Consider the following 18,628-nt stretch of genomic DNA (forward strand, 5'->3'; position numbering starts at 1 on the left):
GGTGGATTAGTGCTCTAGGCCACGACTGTTTTTATTCAAGGTTCTTGGAACATCGATCAAGTTCCAACTTCCACACAGAAAGGGCGGGCAAGACAAGCGAAGGAGAGTTCGGACTCCTTTCAAGAGCTATTCTCAGGGTCAAACATAAGCTGCAACTATTTCTTCGCCTTTCTGGACCATACATGTTGCGCCTGGAAGGCGTGCTAAATGGGCTACGCCGATTCGGATTGGGATTGAACTCGGCCCGCTCCGAGATTAGATTAGACATATAAATTCGGCGCTGGACTTGCGCTGGACCACCACTCCTGCTCAAGACCACGACACCGACTTTGACTGCCTCGTGTTTTCATCATCTCTTGTCATGAGCAACATCCCGCGTCTTCCCCCAGAAATATGGCTGGACATTATCGATTGGGCAACCGAAGACGAGACGCCCAATGTCGATTATGTCCATTTCGAACGCATCCCTCGCGACGCCAGGTCCTCTGAACTGGTTGGGACCAGGAAGGCCTTATCGCAGGTTTCCAGAGGGCTTAGGAACTTGATAATGCCTCAACTGTACAAAGAGGTCTGGGTAAACCATGGTGCCGATGAACTTCGAACGGTTTTGCAGAAACCGAGGGATCCAACATCGGAACGGCCTCAGTGCTACGGAGACACGGTCAGTGCGACTGATTCTGCTCATTGGAGAGTGCTAATACTCAAACAAACGAATGGGATAGGTTCGCCGACTAGTCCTCCCGTACTCCTCCACTGCTGGAAAGTCGCCGCTTCCATACCTCGACATCCTTCGGACATGTCTACGGCTCGAGGTGCTCGTCCGGCCACAACTCTCACTACCGGAAATCTACCGCCTGAGCTTCGACTTCGAGACAAACATCGTCCAACTACCCTCCCTCAGACGACTGGAATGGTGCCACCACTCAGAGGCAGACCGAGCTGGAGGGATCAACTCACTCAGCGCAGTCCTCCGCAACTCGCCCAGTCTGCGCTACCTCTTCATCGATCGCGTGGTTGAATTGAGCCCCACGGGTATGGACCCTACGCCACTCGAGCTCAAAAGGCTCAAAACACTCCGGTTGGGCGTAGTGAATGGTTTACTCTTGCACCAAATCACGCAACGATGGTCACTTCCTTCGCTAACCCGCCTGGTCCTCGACCGGCCTATGCCAGAACCCCAGTTCGTGTTACTCTGCCAGAGCCTGGGGACCCAGTTGGAGCTTTTAGAGTTTGGAGGGCATCTCCGCTTCTACACGGTCGATTATATCTCCCTCGCTCTCATGTCGTGTCCAACTTTGAAGGAGCTCAACTTTCACATTTTCTTCACCATCCCACCCAGCCAAGAAGACCCAAACATTAATACTCCGAGTCGTCCACACACGTCATTGAAGACCATTGGGATGCATTCTGCAGTGAACGGCATGCTTTCTAATGGGCAGGAATTGTGGGATCGATTGAGGGAGCATTTTACGTTCTTGGCAGGGGAGAGGCTGGAATCTTTGGAGCGGGTGGTTCTTTATGGTGAATGGAAGTTCATTCTTGACCATCCTATGTTCCAGCCCATCAAGCAGAAGCTTCAGGACCGCGGTTTGGAACTCGAACTTTATGAAGGCCGATGAACCTCTGTCGATTTCCAGTACAGTGAACCTCGACCTCACGAACGATCAGACGAGAACCGATCTATCTCGCTTTCCTTTGCGTGCGGATGGACAATGGCTTAGCCGCCTTCGAACAATAACAGTGTATTCCCTTACTTAATTCGTAGTTCGGGATAGGGATAGTCGTAGTATTGACGTATCATGGGCTAACGGTACATACAGGACTACAGGACGAGGAGCAGAGTAAACGATATTGGCAGAGAGATATTGAAAGCAAGATTATGTATATGATCATCAGTCGGCCGTGATATCTGGGTCATAAACGATCTTCGCCGGACTACGTTTCTCGACACCCTGAAAAGTTAAATGTAAGCAACAGTAAGCCAGATCGACCAGAATGAAAAATGCCTTACGTTTTCTTCCCAGCAAATCTGAGCCTTCAACTCCACAGAGCTGAAGAACAGAACGAGGTCGTACCCTAGGTAGTAGTATGTGCCTCGCGCGCCGTTCGCCTTTTGACGGGGCGTTAGAGGTATATGCGACAGGTCCATCTCTATCGTGCAGAGTTTCGTGTACATCTCTGTTCCATCGCAAAGGCCGTCAGTTCAGCCTAGAAGGTGGGGGTGGATGGGATAGCTGACCTGGTTCTACATCTTTCCATTTTGGATTCGGGTTCTTGCCTCGATACGCCCAAACTGTCGATGTGACATGATGGATCTCGGATTTGGTCTCGGCGCGTAGACCAAAACCCTGTCTAAATTCTTGACCCTCTTTCACTTGGGTATTCTAGATAGTCCAAAACGCACATATGAAGTCACTTTCTCAACTTGCTCCAAGATCGAAAAAGTGCACGCACCTTGGTCAAAATGACCGCAAAGAAATCAGGGACAAGCTTCTCTCCAGATGCGCATGTGTACATCTTGGTATAGCGCAGTCGGTGGTCGGGATCGGATGCGTCGTAGAACGCTGTTCGGAATTGGCCATATGTGAACTTTGCAACTCGGGTGGTGACGTGGTGGTCCAAGTAGAAGGAGATTGCTCCGTCAGATACCGCTTTGTTCCTGTGCGAGGACAGGTTTAGTGCCAACATCCGCCGTGTCCTTGAGGAGAAACACGTACACATGGTTTTCGGGTCGAATAACGATGACATCTTGGTATTTGAGTCGGGATTCTATCTGGTTGAACAACCAGTCGTTGGCTGCGAAGCCGCCGACGAGGACAACGTGCTAATAAAAGAATGAAGTTGACTGTTACTCGTGCTAGGTGAGAGAAAGAAGCGTACACCGATAGGTTTATGTGACATTTTCTTCATTTCCAAGATCGCATTGACAATACACTTGATGGAACCTTCGAAGAACGTGGCAACATCCTCGCTATTTCCTCAAGTTCAGCATTCCGTACGTACCCATTTTACAAAGACATCCGCTTACCCGCTCAATTTCAGTTGTCCGAAGCGAATGTTACAACTGGCATCGTTATCTCTTGTCGATCCAAACTTGACGTATTGAGGTTGTTTGTCGCTGCTGAACCGGACTTTGGTAGTCTTGTCGAAACAACGGATTATGTGGTCGAGGTCCTCGATAAAGTCAGATTCGGCGAGGAATTCTGGAGGGAGGTGATGTCAGGAGGTCCCACAACAATCAGAAGTGGGCACGCACCCTCAAGGAACACCCGGGCATGGATACTGACGAAGACCGAGCCCTGGAAGTGACCTAGAACCTAGGGTAAGAATAAGGTTTAGGAGGAAGGACGGGTGCTGACATTGAGGGGGAGCAATCTCCTTGAACGTTTTCGCTTCTTCGCCTCCAACGCCATATCGGCTATAGGCACTCATGTCGATGGTGCCTCCTCCAGCATCCACGATGGCCACGCCTTCTCCTTTCTGTCGCAATTCAATCCATCAGCATGCTACGGAGAGATTTATACGTAAAAGGGGGGTACGCACATCCATAGCCCGGGAAGGCAGGCCGTTCTCGATGGAGAAGTGCAGACTGGCTTCACCCTCGGTCACGAACGACACCCTCGAGTGGCCCTTCTCTGTATCAGGGATCAACCCCGCTTTGACGATAGCTTGCCTCATCTGCGTTTGCTGAAAGCCTTCCCAGCCGTTCGGATGGGAGAGGACATAGTGGATATCGCCCTGCACAGACTCCCAGAGGTCTTTCCCGTTGGCATGGGTATCCTGAATGAACTTGGACGCGCAGCTGAAGAGGTAAGACAGGAAATCGGCCATGACGTCTGTAACAGTCTTGTTAAGAGGCAGAGGTGGAATTGCTGCTGTGAGTTGGCGGGTCGCGTCTGTCTTGGGGCGGATATGGAGCTTGAACCTGCGGAATCGAGTGGTAAGGATCGCTCTTGACGACGAGGGGGATCGGAGAGTACCATTCGCTCTTCACCCATCCTTCGTCCTCTGCCTGCTCGAAGATACCCTCTCTCTGAGCCTCGGCACCGACCGCGCATACGTTTCCAGCCTTATCGTAGTAGATGACGGTTGGGATCTTCGAAGCGCCGCTAATCTGCTCATGAGCGGGGAATCTATAGCCATCGTGGTGAGCCTTTGGCTTCCAATTTGGCGCTATAAGTTGCCCACCGTGTTACACCCTTGATCTCAGGAACGTGGCCTGGATCCAGAATACTACAGACGAATTTCTTCCTTCAATTTCGGGGAATTTGGAAGGGTCCTGGGCGAGAGTACGTTACCTGTAGGATATCCCACTATACGTCGTGCCAACATCGAAAGCCAGAACTAGTTTACGACGGAAGCCATCGTAGGGTCTGCGAGGGGGCATGGTTGGGATTGTGGTGGTATCCAACAAAGAAACTCGGTGGCGACCGAACGAAGCCTCATGCCTTTTGAACGGCACTGCGTTCTTATTAGCGCCCGTGTCATGAGTCGAACAAACAAAGTCGCTTGCGGCGATGCCGCGGATGCGGGGGCCGTCCCGTCCCTTCGTCTAAACAACCACCACAATACCCTCGGAAGCAATTCCTGCTTTCTCGTCTCCTTGCTGGCTCGATGGTTTCTTTACGCCCTCATCTCCAAAAGCTGTTGGAATCGTTGCCTGCACCGCCAGCCGACCAGAAGAAACTAGAGGAACTTGTCAAGCAGACATTGGAGGATGCTAAAGCGCGTGCTTCGTCGGAAAACTGGAAGAGTCAATGGGAGTATTTGTTGAGGGAAGAGATATTTAGACTGGCAGTGCGTATTTATTGGCTCTCTGCACCCTTTGAATCTACAGCAGACTACAGGGAACGGAAGGGCAAGCCCTGAACTCAAACGACGTCGCCTATTACGACGAACTCCGTGACAAACTTGACATTGTCCTCATATTCACCGAACAAGGTGCGTACTCGACCCCAGTTGGACCATTATCACCAACCTAGCACTCGACCAGACGCCTGCGAACAAACCTTCCCTTTCCTCGTCCTCCAAGACCTCCTCGAAACACAAACCATCGCCTCATGTTCCCAGATATTCTCGTGGATAGAGGACCGTGCATCACGCCTCACAGAGGGAATGGTTCCACAGAAGGGCAAAGCACTCATCCTGCTTCGGACACTCAACGAACTGCTACGTCGGTTATCCAAGATGGGGTCTACGACTATTTTTTGTGGTCGGATATTGACGTTCTTGAGCGGTGTGTTCCCGCTTGGAGAGAGGAGTGGTGTTAATCTGCGGGGAGAGTATGGACCCACATGGGAGGGGGTGAAATACTCGGACAAAGAGAAGGTGGTTTCGAGTGAGGACGAGGACGTGGAGATGGCTCCGGCGGACGAGTCCCAGACACAGGATGATAAGATGCAGGTGGATACGAAAGAATCCCAGCCTGCCCCTCAGACTGCTGCAGAGAAGAGGGAAGGTGTGTGGCCCGTTTCTATTGCTTGTTCATTAGTGCTCATAGCTATCAGACTTCTACAACACGTTCTGGTCACTGCAGCTGTACTTTTCCAAGCCGACAGAGTTCGCAAACAAGGGGGCATTGGAAGACTTTAGGGCGTCTATCAACAAAGTCATCCCCGTCATCAAGGAGGCTACTGCGAAGGAGCGGGCGATGATGGGCAGTCGCAACTTGACTGGTCCTGGTGCAGGGCTGAAGCGGAAACGCGAACCTGAAGCCGAGGAATCCAATGTCACCGAATACTTCTTTGCCAAGTTCCTTACCAGTCCAGAGTTACTAGACCTCGAGGTGCGCATTCTGGCTTCAAATTTGTTCTTTGACTGACCTTCGCCTTAGATCGCGGACACGCATTTCCGAAGACAATTCCTGTTCCAAATGCTGATCCTTCTCCACCACCTCCTCACCTTCACCAAGGAAGCAAAGGAAGGATGGGCCACCCTTCGAAACCGATCACTGCAAATGGACTTTACACTCGAGCCAGACGATGCTCGTTGGGTGCAGGAATACATTAACAAGGTCACTGAGGAACTACGGCAAACAACACCCAACGGCCGACAATTCTCGGACACCGTCACAACCATCCTTGACCGCGAGAGGAACTGGGTGAAATGGAAGAATGAGATATGTGTTCCATTCGATAAAGAACCTTGGAGCCAGGAGGTCGATGGGAAGAAGGTGGACATGTTCGAAGCAACGCGCCAGTTCCGCGACGAGTTGCGAACGCAACCCGAACCTTGGAAGTGGGCATATGGAACAGAACCATTAACAGAGATCTGGGAGATGGGCTACAGGTCCCTATACGATCTCGAAAATCCATTCCAGTGAGTTTGGCTCGTTCATAAAATCCAAACGAGAATTAACTCTGTGTTCCAGACCTGGCGATGTGAAGGACTTCGTGAAGCAGCTTAAGCGTTATGACGCCCAGATAGAGATGCGGAAACGGCAGCTGGCCATGGCAGCAGAGCGGGTCGCCAAGGCACAGGCGAGGGCTGCTGCTGCAAAGGCTGCCGCAGCGCCACCAGCTCCCGCCCCCGCCCCGACCCCTTCTGAGAAGCCGGAAGGGAAGCAAGAGCCTGAACTTGCAGCACCCAAACCAGTCCCCGCTGCTGGCAATTCGCCGTTACATCCCTCACTGCCGCCCAAACCTGGCTCTCCTGTCAAGCCTTCCCCATCTCAAGAGGCGCCAAAGGCAGCCACCCCTGCACCGGCTGCACCCACGCCAACACCTTCAGCTCCGGCACCCTCACCGTTCGTTCCGCCGCCGCCAACCACGGACCCCCAGATTAAGAAATTTGAGGAGGTGAGACCACTTCTCGTCGTTGATTGATTCTATTACGAATTAAACTGGTTTGATAGGACAAGCTGCGGCTGACCTGGTTGGGTCTTCGAACGGCACGAGAACAGCACCTGCAACACTTTGGAAAGATAGGCACGGGCGACTTGGAGCTGCTCGTCAACGAGATAGATAATTGCAAGGGTGACAAGGAGCGAAATTTACGGGGCGAATCCGTAGAAGAGGCTGTTGAGGGGGGAGGGGAAGCCAGTCAAAAAGTAAAAGTAGAAATGGAAAGCTAATGGCCAGGATTGTAGTTGATACTTCCGAGAAGAAACTTTGTTTGGCCTGGCGTGATCGGGTGGGTTCAGGTTGAATGCGACGATAAGTCTTTGCAAACCGTTCCACTAAGCCGCGCTTGGTCGATTCCCTCACTCCTGCTCAGTCTCCCTTTGCCTGCGACTCAACGTCTGGATGCCTGTGCAACAATACCCGCTTAAAGTGAGTTTCGTCTCTTTTTTCCGCTCGCCTGAGACTCACGACAGACACAGAATGTGTTGGTGACTGGAGGGGCTGGATACATCGGTTAGCGCATCTGCAATCTAAAAACCGCTTTTTCCGCTCAGTGTACGGGGTACCCCAGGGTCTCATGTCATTTATGCTCTACAGAAAACTCGCCGGTACAAGGTTATTTCAGTCGACAACCACCACAACTCCAAGCGGGAAGCTCTGAAACGCGTCTCACAACTATCGAGAAGCGAACTACCTCCAAACCCAACACAGCAGGAAATCGAGAGCACAGAAATCGACGCCTACAAATGTGACCTCGCCCAGGCAGACCAACTACGAGCTGTTTTCCAGAGATATGGAAAAGGGGGAATTTGGGGTGTCATCCACATCGCAGTGCGTCCGGTGTCTGCTTTTCCCTCTCGCCTCCTCCAGAACCATTTTTTTCAGGCTCGTAAAGCTGTCGGCGAATCTTCCGAGGTCCCTCTGGACTACTACCACAATAATGTCGCTGCTTCAGTAACCCTTCTGAGAGTTATGGACGAGTTTGACTGTCATCGCATTGTCTATTCGTCGTCTGCTACGGTCTACGGAACCCCGCCAACTATTCCTATACCCGAGGGAACACGCTTACAGGCAGACAGCCCTTACGGACGAACCAAAATCATGGTTGAACACATTCTTGAAGATCTCTGCCGGTGTACGTCTTCACTATCGCGTCGATGCTCGGGGACAGGCTAACTAATTCCCTGTCATTAGCTGATCAGAAGTGGCGTGCACTCTCACTCAGATATTTCAAGTGAATCGAACCACCTCTTCTACAAGACTTCTCGAATTTAACGCGTTTTTTCGATAGCCCCGCAGGTGCACACCCATCCGGTCATATTGGCGAGGATCCCCTCGGTCGGCCAGGGAATCTCCTCCCGCTCCTGGCGCAAATGGCCATCGGACGCGTCAAAGACGCCACCCTTAAAGTTTTCGGCAACGATTACCCAACTCCGTGAGTCTTATCCTTAACCTTTTTTCCCTCCTCCGAACTTACCTAGACCAAAAGGGACGGAACGTGCGTCCGGGATTATTTGCACGTCCTAGACTTGGCGGGAGGCCACGTTCTAGCCCTCGACGGCCTCTCCCCCAACTCTACCATCTTCAACCCCAAGTCCGAGGTCTTCTTCAAAAGCTATAACCTCGGTAGAGGCAAAGGTTTCAGCGTTTTGCAGATCGTCGAGGCGATGCGGAAAGCGACCGGTTTTGATTACCGCTGCGAGATTGTCAGTCGAAGGTAGGCGCTTGACATACCCGCCGACATCACCGAGTGGCTGATCCGAGCGTTCCAGACGGGGCGATGTGCCTGACTTGACTGCAGACCCTTCGTTGGCAGAGCGAGAGCTTGGATTTAGGGCACCGCAAGACTTGGAGACTATGTGCCGAGACCTTTGGAATTGGCAAACCAAGAATCCTTATGGCTACGAGGAGTCTCCTACCGTTAACGGATTCAACGGCCATGCCAAGTCATTCACCAACGGGGTTCTCGCTAATACGAACAGCCGTCCATTGACAAACGGTAAATCTGCGTATACCAACGGCACCGGCGCAATCTACACCAATGGTAACGGCGTATACACGAATGTTATGAACGCTGTTCATACCTACTTTAACGGAAGCGGCAATGTTGCCTATATGAATGGCCATGTCTAACACGAGCTCGTGATGATTCTGCAGCCACCTTTTGGACTTGGTCTTTCCATAGACCCTTTTGAAACCCCAGTTTGGACACGACCCCGCATTATATATCCCATCCACGCTGTGTAGTCTTTCTCGCCTTCAGATTCGGCTTTTCCTTTACTACTTACCGTATTATGACCTCTTATTCCACCCTTAATTACCCTTTAGATTAATTCGCGGGATTCATGGGCTCTCCTGGATCCATTGCCCTTTTTATGACTTTATCTACATAGTAGTAGACTGGTAGAGCCCTTTCAGTTTTCGAGGTTTAGATTGCGGTTCTTTTCTTTTCCTCTCGTTGGCGACCGAGTCGTTTAGGTACTTGTCTGAGTAATGACTAATTCAAAAGGACTGTATCTCTTGTTGTCAGAAAATCTACACTACCCACTGGGCGAAGTCATCGGTTCGTTGGCTCTATCCCAATGTGGGTCGAGGCTTAAGGTGCGGTATATAGGCTGGCATAGGCGCCGAACAAGCCGAGTTACAGACTCGGGACGTCGTGTGAAACTCCCGATGCCATATCTCTCCCCTGGCCCCGCTGTACGCTCGTTGTTATGTGTCATGTCTCGCAATTCGCCAAAAACCACACCGTGTAACCCGTAGCGCCCATTTACTTGCACTTCAGAGAGCCCCGCGTCTTAGCAAGCAGTCTTACCAATAGAGGCGCCCATACATTGGCCATCAGATTTGGATTTCTTTCGCCGTTGGATATGTCAGCAACGACGGTTCTCGTGGGGAAGAGAGACAATGTGAGCGCTTGCTTAAAGGGGAAGAACGCTACTCTCGACTGTATTTAAACCACGACGTCAGCGGGGGCTTCGACTCACAATCTTTCTCGAGAATTCCATTGACCCTCTGCTACCGTTCTCATCATGGCACAGTACACCTACGTTGCTACTACCGCTCCAGGTCGCGTCGAGGCGTTGCAAAAGGACATACCCACCGAGATTGGACCAGATCAGGCCCTAATCAAAGTGGAGTATTCCTCGTTGACGCCGTTCGACCTGTATCAAGCAGACAGTGGGTTTTATGTTCAGCAGTACCCTGGGCAGTTTGGATTGAATGCCAGCGGTACTGTCTCAAAGGTTGGAGACGGAGTGAACGACTTGAAGGAAGGAGACCGAGTACGTTTATGAGTATTGTCTTCCGTTTGATGAACCCACTAAATCGGCACTGTAACTGATAGGTTGTGGCATTCTCGTATAACCCGGTGTACAAGGGAATGCACGAGTACACTGTTCAGCCTAGGTCGGTCATCGCAAAGGTGTGTCCCAAAGTGCTTCGCCTCTGGAGACCAACCATCTGATACTTGTCAGGTTCCCGCAAACCTGAGCTTGGAGGAAGCTGTTACCATCCCGGACAACTTGGTCACTTCCTTCTACACCTTGTTCAATCAACTCTCCCTTCCCTGGAGAGAAGATGAGTTCCCGCCCAAGGAAACACCTCCCAACGCGAACCGACCCATCCTCATCTACGGCGCTGGTGCTACCTCTGGCCAATACGCCATTCAACTTCTCAAGTTGGCGAAATACACGAATATCATTGCCGTCGCCTCGTCAAAACACACAGAATATCTCAAGTCAATCGGAGCCGGTCATGTCGTCGACTACCGCAGCCCCTCGCTCGTCGATGACGTCGCCAAAGCTGTTGGCGGGGACGGCAAAGTCGAACTTGTGGTGGACTGTGTATCGCTGGACGAATCGTTCGAAGCGATCGCCAAGGTCATTCGTCCGGGAGGGAAGCTTTCTTTCCTTGGTCCACTCAAGCACAAGGGTGATCTGACTGGAGGCTCGGAGATGTTGTTCGAGGCGCCGCCTGTGCTAGCTAACCAGTTCCCGAAAGATGTCGAGTTTATTGCTGTTAGGACATTCTTGTACCAGCAGGTAGGTTCTACCCATATGGAAGTCCCGTGTGATTGTTCTCACCACTTGACGTCTCCTAGGACGAGCGCCTGGCTAACACCTTGATGCCTGTTATCGTTCCGCGCTTATTGGAACAGGGGCTCATCAAACCCAATGCAATTGCGATGCACGACAAAGGGCGCTTCCTGGAACGTGTGAATGATGCATTTGATCTGTTGCGGGAGAATAAAGTAGGAGGAAGGAAGGTAGTTGTTAAAGTATCTGATTAACGCCGTAAAACTATCGAAGTACCGTAGCAGACCGTAGCATGCCATGTACCCCTATTAGTATCCCTCAATGACGCCAAAAGCATCCGAGCGCCCGCGTCGCGGGTCTTGACGCGCCATCATTCACGTGACCATATCCGCCTGGATAACTTGCAAGCTCCGTCCATGAGAACCTCGCTGCACATTTGTTCTCTCCCAACCACCAGGAATCCCTTCTTCATCGTCGTACACAACGATCACAGTATGCTGTCGAACCAGGGAATTACCAATCCAAAGCATCTTACAGGGGCGCTGAAGTCCCGTATCGCCGTCAATAGCTGCCGAACCCTGGGGTCACTGCCCCGCTCGACATCGCGGGGTATCTCGACGTCGACGACCGTAGCTAAAAGGTCAACCGCAGTCTTCAACGAAAAGCCTAGGGTCTTGCCTTTGTCAATGGGAAGTCGGAACTATGCTACTGAGAGCAGAGGTATGTTCCCGGTTGTGGTAAACTGGAAGGTCGGATGCCAATACCGGGTTACCCCTCAGTCGCCTCTGCTTCAGCATCTCCCCGGAAGCCCCATTTTGACAAGATCCTGATTGCAAACAGGTAAGTAGCTCAAGGCTGTCTACCCTTCCGCGAGTTAACACCTTTCAGAGGTGAAATTGCATGCCGGGTCATTCGAACTGCTCGCAAACTCGGAATCAAAACTGTTGCTGTATACAGCGATGTCGACAAGGATTCGCTTCACGTCAAGCTGGTACTATCCTATAGATTCATTGGCGGTGACAGTGAGCTGACTCTCTGTATTGTCTGTTAGGCGGACGAAGCGTACAACATTGGCCCTGCTCCTTCCGCTGAGAGTTATGTTAGTTGTCCAGACTTCTTTCGCGCGCCCTGGAACAATTACTGAGAAGAGGATAGCTCAGGATGGACAAGATTATTCAGGTCTGTCACCAAAGTGGTGCACAGGTACGTCCACTTCCCATTACTACCCCGAGCTTCTACTCACAGTAGTTCTAGGCAGTCCACCCAGGGTAAAGCCTCTCCACCTTCTACAATCAGTACGGTACTCAAGAGGCGTCAATCACAGCTACGGGTTCCTGAGCGAGAATGCAAAGTTTGCCGAGCAACTGGCAGCAGAAGGGATTGTATTCATTGGCCCACCAGCCAGTGCTATCATCAGCATGGGCTCGAAGAGGTAGAGATCGCTGTGATTTCATCTGTTGTCCACTTTGAGCTGAACCTTTCTGCCAGCGAGTCGAAGAACATCATGTCGAGTAAGGAAGCCGCACTTTGAAGGAAGGCCTCAAGATTGACCTTTCCTTCCTGCCAGGCGCTGGTGTTCCATGTGTCCCCGGCTATCACGGTGACAAGCAAGACCCCGACTTCCTGTTTCAAGAGGCACAGAAAATAGGTATGTATGAGCTGCACTCGTCACGTCATTCACGCTCAGCATCGAACCAGGATTCCCTGTCTTGATCAAGGCCATCCATGGGGGCGGCGGCAAGGGAATGCGAACTGTCCTCGAGCCTACTCGAGAAGCCTTCGAAGAGGGTCTACTTTCTGCCAAGCGAGAGTCCCTCAAGTCTTTCGGCAATGATACCGTTCTTGTGGAGAAATACATTCAACGCCCACGACATGTTGAGGTCCAGGTGTTTGCCGATACGTTGGGCAATGTGGTCAGTCTCTGGGAGCGAGACTGCTCGGTTCAGAGACGAAACCAGAAGATCATTGAGGAAGTAGGTGCTCACACCTTTTACTCCACCATGTGTAGCTGATAGTCCGACTAGGCCCCCGCACCAGGCCTATCTCCAGAGCTTCGCGCGGACTTGAGCGCAAAGGCAATCGCTGCCGCACGAGCTGTCAATTATGTTGGCGCTGGTACTGTCGAGTTCATCTTCGACAACGATACCCAGGACTTCTACTTCATGGAAATGTGGGTTTCTCTACCGCTTTTGGCCTGTGTGGGATAAACTCACGCTTTGCTACAGGAACACCCGGTTGCAGGTCGAACATCCTGTTACTGAAATGATCACTGGGTTAGATCTCGTAGAATGGCAACTTGAGGTACGCAGAAAATTCGTTGTCTCGTATGCACGTTGGCCTTATACATGCACAGGTTGCGGCAGGAAATCCTCTGCCTCTCTCGCAGTCTTCTATTCCCCTCGTTGGACACGCGTTCGAAGCCCGTATCTACGCGGAGAATCCACGAAACAACTTCCTACCAGACTCTGGAAATTTGCTGTATCTATCCACCCCTCCACCCACCCATGTCTTCGCCCCTACGTTCCCTTCGAGGACCGCGGAAGACGGTGCCTCATTGCTTGCCATCCAACCCTCGATCGACCCTTCCCTCAAGCCTGCTTTGCGTATTGAACAAGGGTTCACCCAGGGGGCGCAGATTGGAGTCTTTTACGACCCTATGATTGCCAAAGTTGTAGTTCACGGAAGTGACAGAACCGAAGCATTGCGGATGTTGAGAAAGGCACTGGATGATTATCATGTCGTTGGTGTGTCCACGAACGTGGAGTTCCTTCGAACTTTGGCTGGAAACTCTGCCTTCATCGAGGGCGACGTCGAGACTGGGTTCATTCCTGTAAGCTCTTTACTTGCGAGTCACCAATGGTTTAACTAACGCGGCAGTAGAAACACTTCCAAGAGTTGTTCCCTCCTCTCCCCGAACCTTCACCCGAGGTCCTGGCCCAAGTCGGGCTATTCGTCGCCCTTCGCGATGCTGAAGGGCATCACCTCAGATCTAACCAGACCTCACCCTGGTCAACTCTCGCATCCCGGCGATTCGGCGGAGACAAGTACCGACGAACAATCACCTTGCAAACTGACGATGCAGCAGAGACTCCAATCACCGTTGAAATTTCACCCGTCGAAGGACACAAATTCGACGTCGTTGTCAACGCGCCTTCTGGTAAACACACATTCTCGTCTGTCCCAGCTCAGTTGGTGGACTCGACAACCTTGTCGAGCCAGATCGGTGGTCGATTTGTCAGGCCGACTATCGTTTCGCAGCCACCACCGCCGGGTCTCCCAGCGTCGCAGTCCCACAACAGCATGGAGAGAGTGCATATTTTCAGTGACGGACAAAAGACGTCGTTGGTTATTCCCTCGCCCAAGTGGCTGCAGTCGCTCGGAAGCGATGTGCTCAACGCCCACAAGGGCGGATTGCGAGCACCCATGCCCAGTTTGGTGGTCGAAGTCAGAGTCAAACCAGGAGACCGCGTCGAAAAGGGCCAAGCCGTCGTTGTGTTGGAGAGCATGAAGACCGAGACCGTCTTGAGAAGCGATGTTTCCGGTATTGTGAAAGCTGTTGGATGCAAGAACGGGGAGATGGTGGAGGAGGGACGAGAACTTGTGGATATTGAGCCTGAAGAAGTCGCAGCAGATTAAATTTAACAGTATATTTGATCATGAGTGTGTATATTAACTGGAATCTATACCGATAGCGGAGCAGAAGGGATTGCGCTGGACGGTGTAGGTGTCAGTGCAGGTGGTGGTGGGAAGTTTGACGCGTCCCTTTCAATGTTAGAAGGTAGCAGCGGTGCCCCTGAAGTTGGAGGCTCCGGGTTTTGAGTCGCAGAAGGCGTGACGAACTTCTCAGCCTCTTCTGGTGACAGAGCGAACGACGAGGGCAGCATTCGGCGCTGCCTTGGGCAGTTATTGTTGATAGCGTCAACAATCTCCTTCATCTCCTCTTCGCCTGTCCACTCCTTCACAAAGTCCGTCATGTTGTCGTAGTCCTTGGCTTGCGATAGACGCTGGCGAATATCCGCCGCTTCCGCCTTGGTGACTTCGACCCTGGTCGACCTGAACTGCGCGATGCAGTACTTTGTGAGACCCCAATGATGACCGAGGTACTTGCACAAGCGGAAGTACGAAGGCCACAACGTCCTCTCGACATCCACAAGCGGCTTCTCCGAGAAACAAGAAGGATTCGCCTCCGCGCCTCTCGCGATCATAACCGAATGCGCTCCCGTCACCCTCCTCACTCTCTTCGCATCCTCCCAGTCCAAGCAATCCCCATTCTCAATGACAGCAATCCCCTTCCCCATCTTCTCCACAAACTCCACAATCTCATTTAGCCTCTCAATGACTGCCCGATCCTTCTCCCTCATATTCCTCGTCCGGCAGTGGACCGTCAAGGCACTCACTCCCGTATTGACAATCCGCTCCACAAGCTTCAACGTATCCTCCTGGCTAGGCAGCAATCTAATCTTCGCCGTAACCGTAATCTCAGGTGGCATCGCTTTGCGCAACGCTTCGAGGATCGAGATCAGCAGGTCGGGGTTGGTGAGGAGTGCGGCGCCCATGCCGGCGTGCGTTGAGAAAGGTTTGGGACAACCGCAGTTGAGGTCGATGCCGGAGACGTCTTGCTGGACGGTTTTGGCGGCTTGGACTGCCAGTTCGGGGTCGGCTGAACCGATTTGGTAGATTAGGTAGGGTTTTTCGATGGGATGCGTTGTGAAGATGGCGCGGGAGACGCCGTTGTAGGAGACTACTCCAGTCACAGCTATAAATTTTGGAAATCGAATTAAACGTAAACCAAAGGTGAAAAGCATTCTGTATACGCACGATCTACTTCACGTTTTGCGTGGAGGATTGCTTTGTCCACGATCTCAGGACCCCAAACGAGCGTAGCGCCGTGCTTCAGAGCAAATAGACGCGTTGGCACTGTGTGTCATCTTTAGTCAGTTTCTGCGACTGTATTTCAGTCTTTTAATTCTACTCACAAGCTCCAGAACGAACCATAGGTGCCAAAAAGATTCCATTTTTGAAATCTTCCTTGGTTAGGTGGCCAATCTTTTGGCGTTTGGGTGCTCTTGGGTCGGGAGAAACTGAGCGGGAGCGTCGGTCTGACATCTTGAGGGTATTCAGGATATCCTTTACAGATCGGACAAAGTCCTTCGTCCAGCCGCGCATAAAGACAAGAAGGGACGAGGGGTATGGTCGAAGTTGGAGTCAGAATCTGTGCGTCGGAGCTTTTGTTTGGCTAAAGCTTCCGAGAATAATTTCTGTCCGGATCAAAGCCCAACGTCCCGATGGGACTTCGCCTCCTTCAAGGTCATCACACAGGTGAGTTTGTTTTTGAGTGGATATATTGGCGAGCTTTTGATTATAACTGTAACAACGCTCAAGTCCTCTCCACCCGCGAAGACCCAAGGCGTGTCCAAAGTAAAACAGATGAACTAGCTAAACTACGGACGGTATCAAAAAAGCAAGGCAGAAACCTCGAAGAGAATGTGGACGGCGAACACAGCAGAGCCAGGTATGAATCACTTGGACGATATGAAATGATCGTGGAATGCAATAATAATAGTAACCCCTCTCGTACCCCCTCTCGAAGAACCCCAAAGGAATGCGCATGTGGTGACAGTCGAGTTTGTTTATGACTTGCCAGCAGCAGCGCGCTTCTTGACCTTCTCGTCGTCCTTCTTCTCACCACCGGCAGGAGCAACGGGAGCCTCATCCTTCTTGTCGGCCTTCTTGGGAGTCTGTAGTGGTCGATCAACCCATGTACCACGGTCTAAGGATAGAAAGAGACGAACCTTGGTGATAACGGGCTTGGAGGCGTTGCCAACGAGGCCGAAGAGAGCACCAATCATACCGAAGAGAGTGAAGATAGCACCAATGATGACAGCACCGATCTCAGGCTGGGTCTTGAAGGCACCGAAGGGGTCAGACTTGGCGGCGTCGAGGAAGTCAAGGACATGGGAGCGGATCCATTCAATAGGGTCTTCCTTGAAGGAGATAGGCTCCTCAGCGTCCTCCTCAGCAGCGGGCTCGGGCTTCTTGCTGGCGGCAACCTCGAGGGGCTTCTTGATCTCGAAGGTCTCCTTGGCGAGCTTCTGAGCGTCCTCAATGGAGTGGCCGATGTACAAGTTGTCGAAGAGAATATCCTCAGTCATGGTCCAGAGCTCAATACCGACACCACCGATCTTAGGAAGGCTCTTGACAGGGGTCTCATCGAGGAAGTAGGCGGGGTTGGGAATTCGGCGAGGGAGCCAGACACCCTTGTACTCGGGATTGTCAATGAGGGGAGGGACCCACTTGCCCTTGTAGTCAGGGTTGGGCTTGTAAGGCCTAGAAGGAAAGTGAATTAGGAAGGGCGCGAATACCTAACACGGGAAACGACGTACTTCTTCCATTCACCGCAGCCAGGAGCTTCAGAGCACTTGGGGTTGGGAATAGTGGGGGGAATCCATTCACCGTCTTCCTCATCGTCCCACTCTTCGGGCTTGGTGGCGTCAGGGTCAGGGATAGTCAAAGGCTCGTCATCCAACCAGCCCTTGGGCTTCTCGGCGTCCTCGTCGATGATTTCGTAGGGAGCATCTTCGTCCCAGTCATCAGGCTATGAACGGGGATCAATACATGAATGATGAAGCGGGAACGTGTATGAACACACCTTCTTGGCGTCAGGGTCGGGGATCTTGTCCTGGTCAACCCAGTCGTCGGGTTTCTTGTCTTCAGGATCGTCAATTTCCTTGGGCGGGTTGACGGGGGGATCGAAGTCCTCGAGGAGGCTTCCAGTCTTGCTAGACTCGCCGTTGACGAGAACGTTGTAGGTGTTGTTGGGGCTGCGGGACGCGAGCTTAAGAGCCAATAATAACGTTGAAGTTAACATCGAGGCTTACTGGAGAATGAGAGTGTAGAGGTTGGTGAGCTTCTCAATGGAAGGTTGAGGAGCAGGCTTGAGGTGCTTCTCCTCAACATCACCAGTCTTGGGGCTCTTGTGGCGAACAATGAAGTGCACCTAACAGACGCCCATTCAGTAAACCGCCTTTTACGAATGGAGACAACGCACCTTTGTACCAGGGCAAGTAAGGTCAGGGCCAAACATGATGACCCAAGGAGTGGTATCAGAGAACTCCTTGCCGCTAGTCTGGAAACCGTCCTCCAAGAGCTTGAGGTAACCACCACCGCAGTTGCCTCCCTTTTGGTACTTGACTTCATACTGAACAACGAGGGGCTGCTTCTTGAAGTCGATAGGCTTGGAGAAGGCGGCAGAGATGGCGTGGTGGGCAGCCTTGCTCTTCGCAACGAGACCCTTGTCGCCTTCGATGACAGCGTCGGAAGGCTCCTCAACCTGCCACTTGCCAACGTAGCTGAAGGTCTCGCCGCCTACGGGAGTCTTCTTGGTAGCCTCAGAGGGTGTCCATCGCTTTGACCAGTCATCGGTGAACTGTTCGATGAAAGGCGCCTTGATGTTTGTGGGCTGAAACCGGTGCACCGTTAGTCCATTTGTATTGTTGAATGAACGTCGTCATAGCTTCTTACAGTGAACTGGGGCTTTGCGGCTTCAGAGCTGGCCAATGCGCCAGTGGCGGCGACTGCGAGGACGGTGAGCGATACGCTTCGCATTGTATACGAAGGACCAACAAGTACAACGAGGAGATAATTGAAAGAGGTGATGAACCCCAATTTCATACACACTCAATCCTAAATACCTTGGGCGCGCCAAACTTTGGCATACGTGGCAAGACTCGGGTTAAGGTTACACGTATC

General features: G+C 52.0%; 6 protein-coding genes across 6 annotated transcripts; 3 read left to right on the forward strand and 3 right to left on the reverse strand.

Moving 5' to 3' along the window:
- Positions 1-318: 318 nt before the first annotated feature.
- Positions 319-1,619, forward strand: CC1G_00551 (hypothetical protein; the record flags this gene model as incomplete). Its single annotated transcript, XM_001829320.2, has 2 exons — positions 319-661; positions 723-1,619. The coding sequence occupies exons 1-2, from the start codon at positions 362-364 to the stop codon at positions 1,617-1,619; spliced, it is 1,197 nt and encodes a 398-aa protein (XP_001829372.1). The 5' UTR covers positions 319-361.
- On the reverse strand, positions 1,317-3,831 carry CC1G_00552 (hypothetical protein; the record flags this gene model as incomplete). Its single annotated transcript, XM_001829321.2, has 10 exons — positions 1,317-1,952; positions 2,012-2,178; positions 2,240-2,384; positions 2,455-2,659; positions 2,718-2,824; positions 2,881-2,971; positions 3,029-3,203; positions 3,257-3,310; positions 3,360-3,480; positions 3,544-3,831. The coding sequence occupies 10 exons, from the start codon at positions 3,829-3,831 to the stop codon at positions 1,893-1,895; spliced, it is 1,413 nt and encodes a 470-aa protein (XP_001829373.2). The 3' UTR covers positions 1,317-1,892.
- A 740-nt stretch (positions 3,832-4,571) lies between these two features.
- On the forward strand, positions 4,572-8,975 carry CC1G_00553 (UDP-glucose epimerase; the record flags this gene model as incomplete). Its single annotated transcript, XM_001829322.2, has 13 exons — positions 4,572-4,797; positions 4,848-4,941; positions 4,994-5,458; positions 5,508-5,785; positions 5,834-6,318; positions 6,371-6,797; positions 6,854-7,048; positions 7,440-7,673; positions 7,728-7,977; positions 8,037-8,076; positions 8,134-8,277; positions 8,332-8,559; positions 8,615-8,975. Exons 1-13 carry the CDS (start codon positions 4,615-4,617, stop codon positions 8,973-8,975), a joined length of 3,384 nt encoding a protein of 1,127 aa, XP_001829374.2. The 5' UTR covers positions 4,572-4,614.
- Positions 8,976-9,874: 899 nt separating this feature from the next.
- On the forward strand, positions 9,875-14,515 carry CC1G_13741 (biotin/lipoyl attachment:Carbamoyl-phosphate synthase subunit L; the record flags this gene model as incomplete). The annotated part of the gene is made up of 18 exons (XM_002912163.1): positions 9,875-10,126; positions 10,189-10,266; positions 10,319-10,885; positions 10,945-11,056; positions 11,531-11,599; positions 11,659-11,719; positions 11,768-11,870; positions 11,931-11,978; positions 12,035-12,082; positions 12,134-12,147; positions 12,204-12,311; positions 12,368-12,390; positions 12,447-12,527; positions 12,578-12,852; positions 12,904-13,049; positions 13,105-13,180; positions 13,233-13,709; positions 13,760-14,515. The coding sequence occupies 18 exons, from the start codon at positions 9,875-9,877 to the stop codon at positions 14,513-14,515; spliced, it is 3,294 nt and encodes a 1,097-aa protein (XP_002912209.1).
- Positions 14,516-14,559: 44 nt separating this feature from the next.
- On the reverse strand, positions 14,560-16,045 carry CC1G_00556 (tRNA-dihydrouridine synthase 2; the record flags this gene model as incomplete). The annotated part of the gene is made up of 3 exons (XM_001829325.1): positions 14,560-15,635; positions 15,698-15,796; positions 15,856-16,045. The coding sequence occupies 3 exons, from the start codon at positions 16,043-16,045 to the stop codon at positions 14,560-14,562; spliced, it is 1,365 nt and encodes a 454-aa protein (XP_001829377.1).
- A 165-nt stretch (positions 16,046-16,210) lies between these two features.
- Positions 16,211-18,484, reverse strand: CC1G_13742 (calnexin; the record flags this gene model as incomplete). Its single annotated transcript, XM_002912164.1, has 7 exons — positions 16,211-16,617; positions 16,672-17,206; positions 17,263-17,474; positions 17,529-17,700; positions 17,758-17,876; positions 17,928-18,338; positions 18,401-18,484. 7 exons carry the CDS (start codon positions 18,482-18,484, stop codon positions 16,510-16,512), a joined length of 1,641 nt encoding a protein of 546 aa, XP_002912210.1. The 3' UTR covers positions 16,211-16,509.
- Positions 18,485-18,628: the final 144 nt, after the last annotated feature.

Source organism: Coprinopsis cinerea, assembly GCF_000182895.1.
Source record: "Coprinopsis cinerea okayama7#130 chromosome 1 map unlocalized cont3.1, whole genome shotgun sequence".
NCBI lineage: Eukaryota > Fungi > Basidiomycota > Agaricomycetes > Agaricales > Psathyrellaceae > Coprinopsis > Coprinopsis cinerea.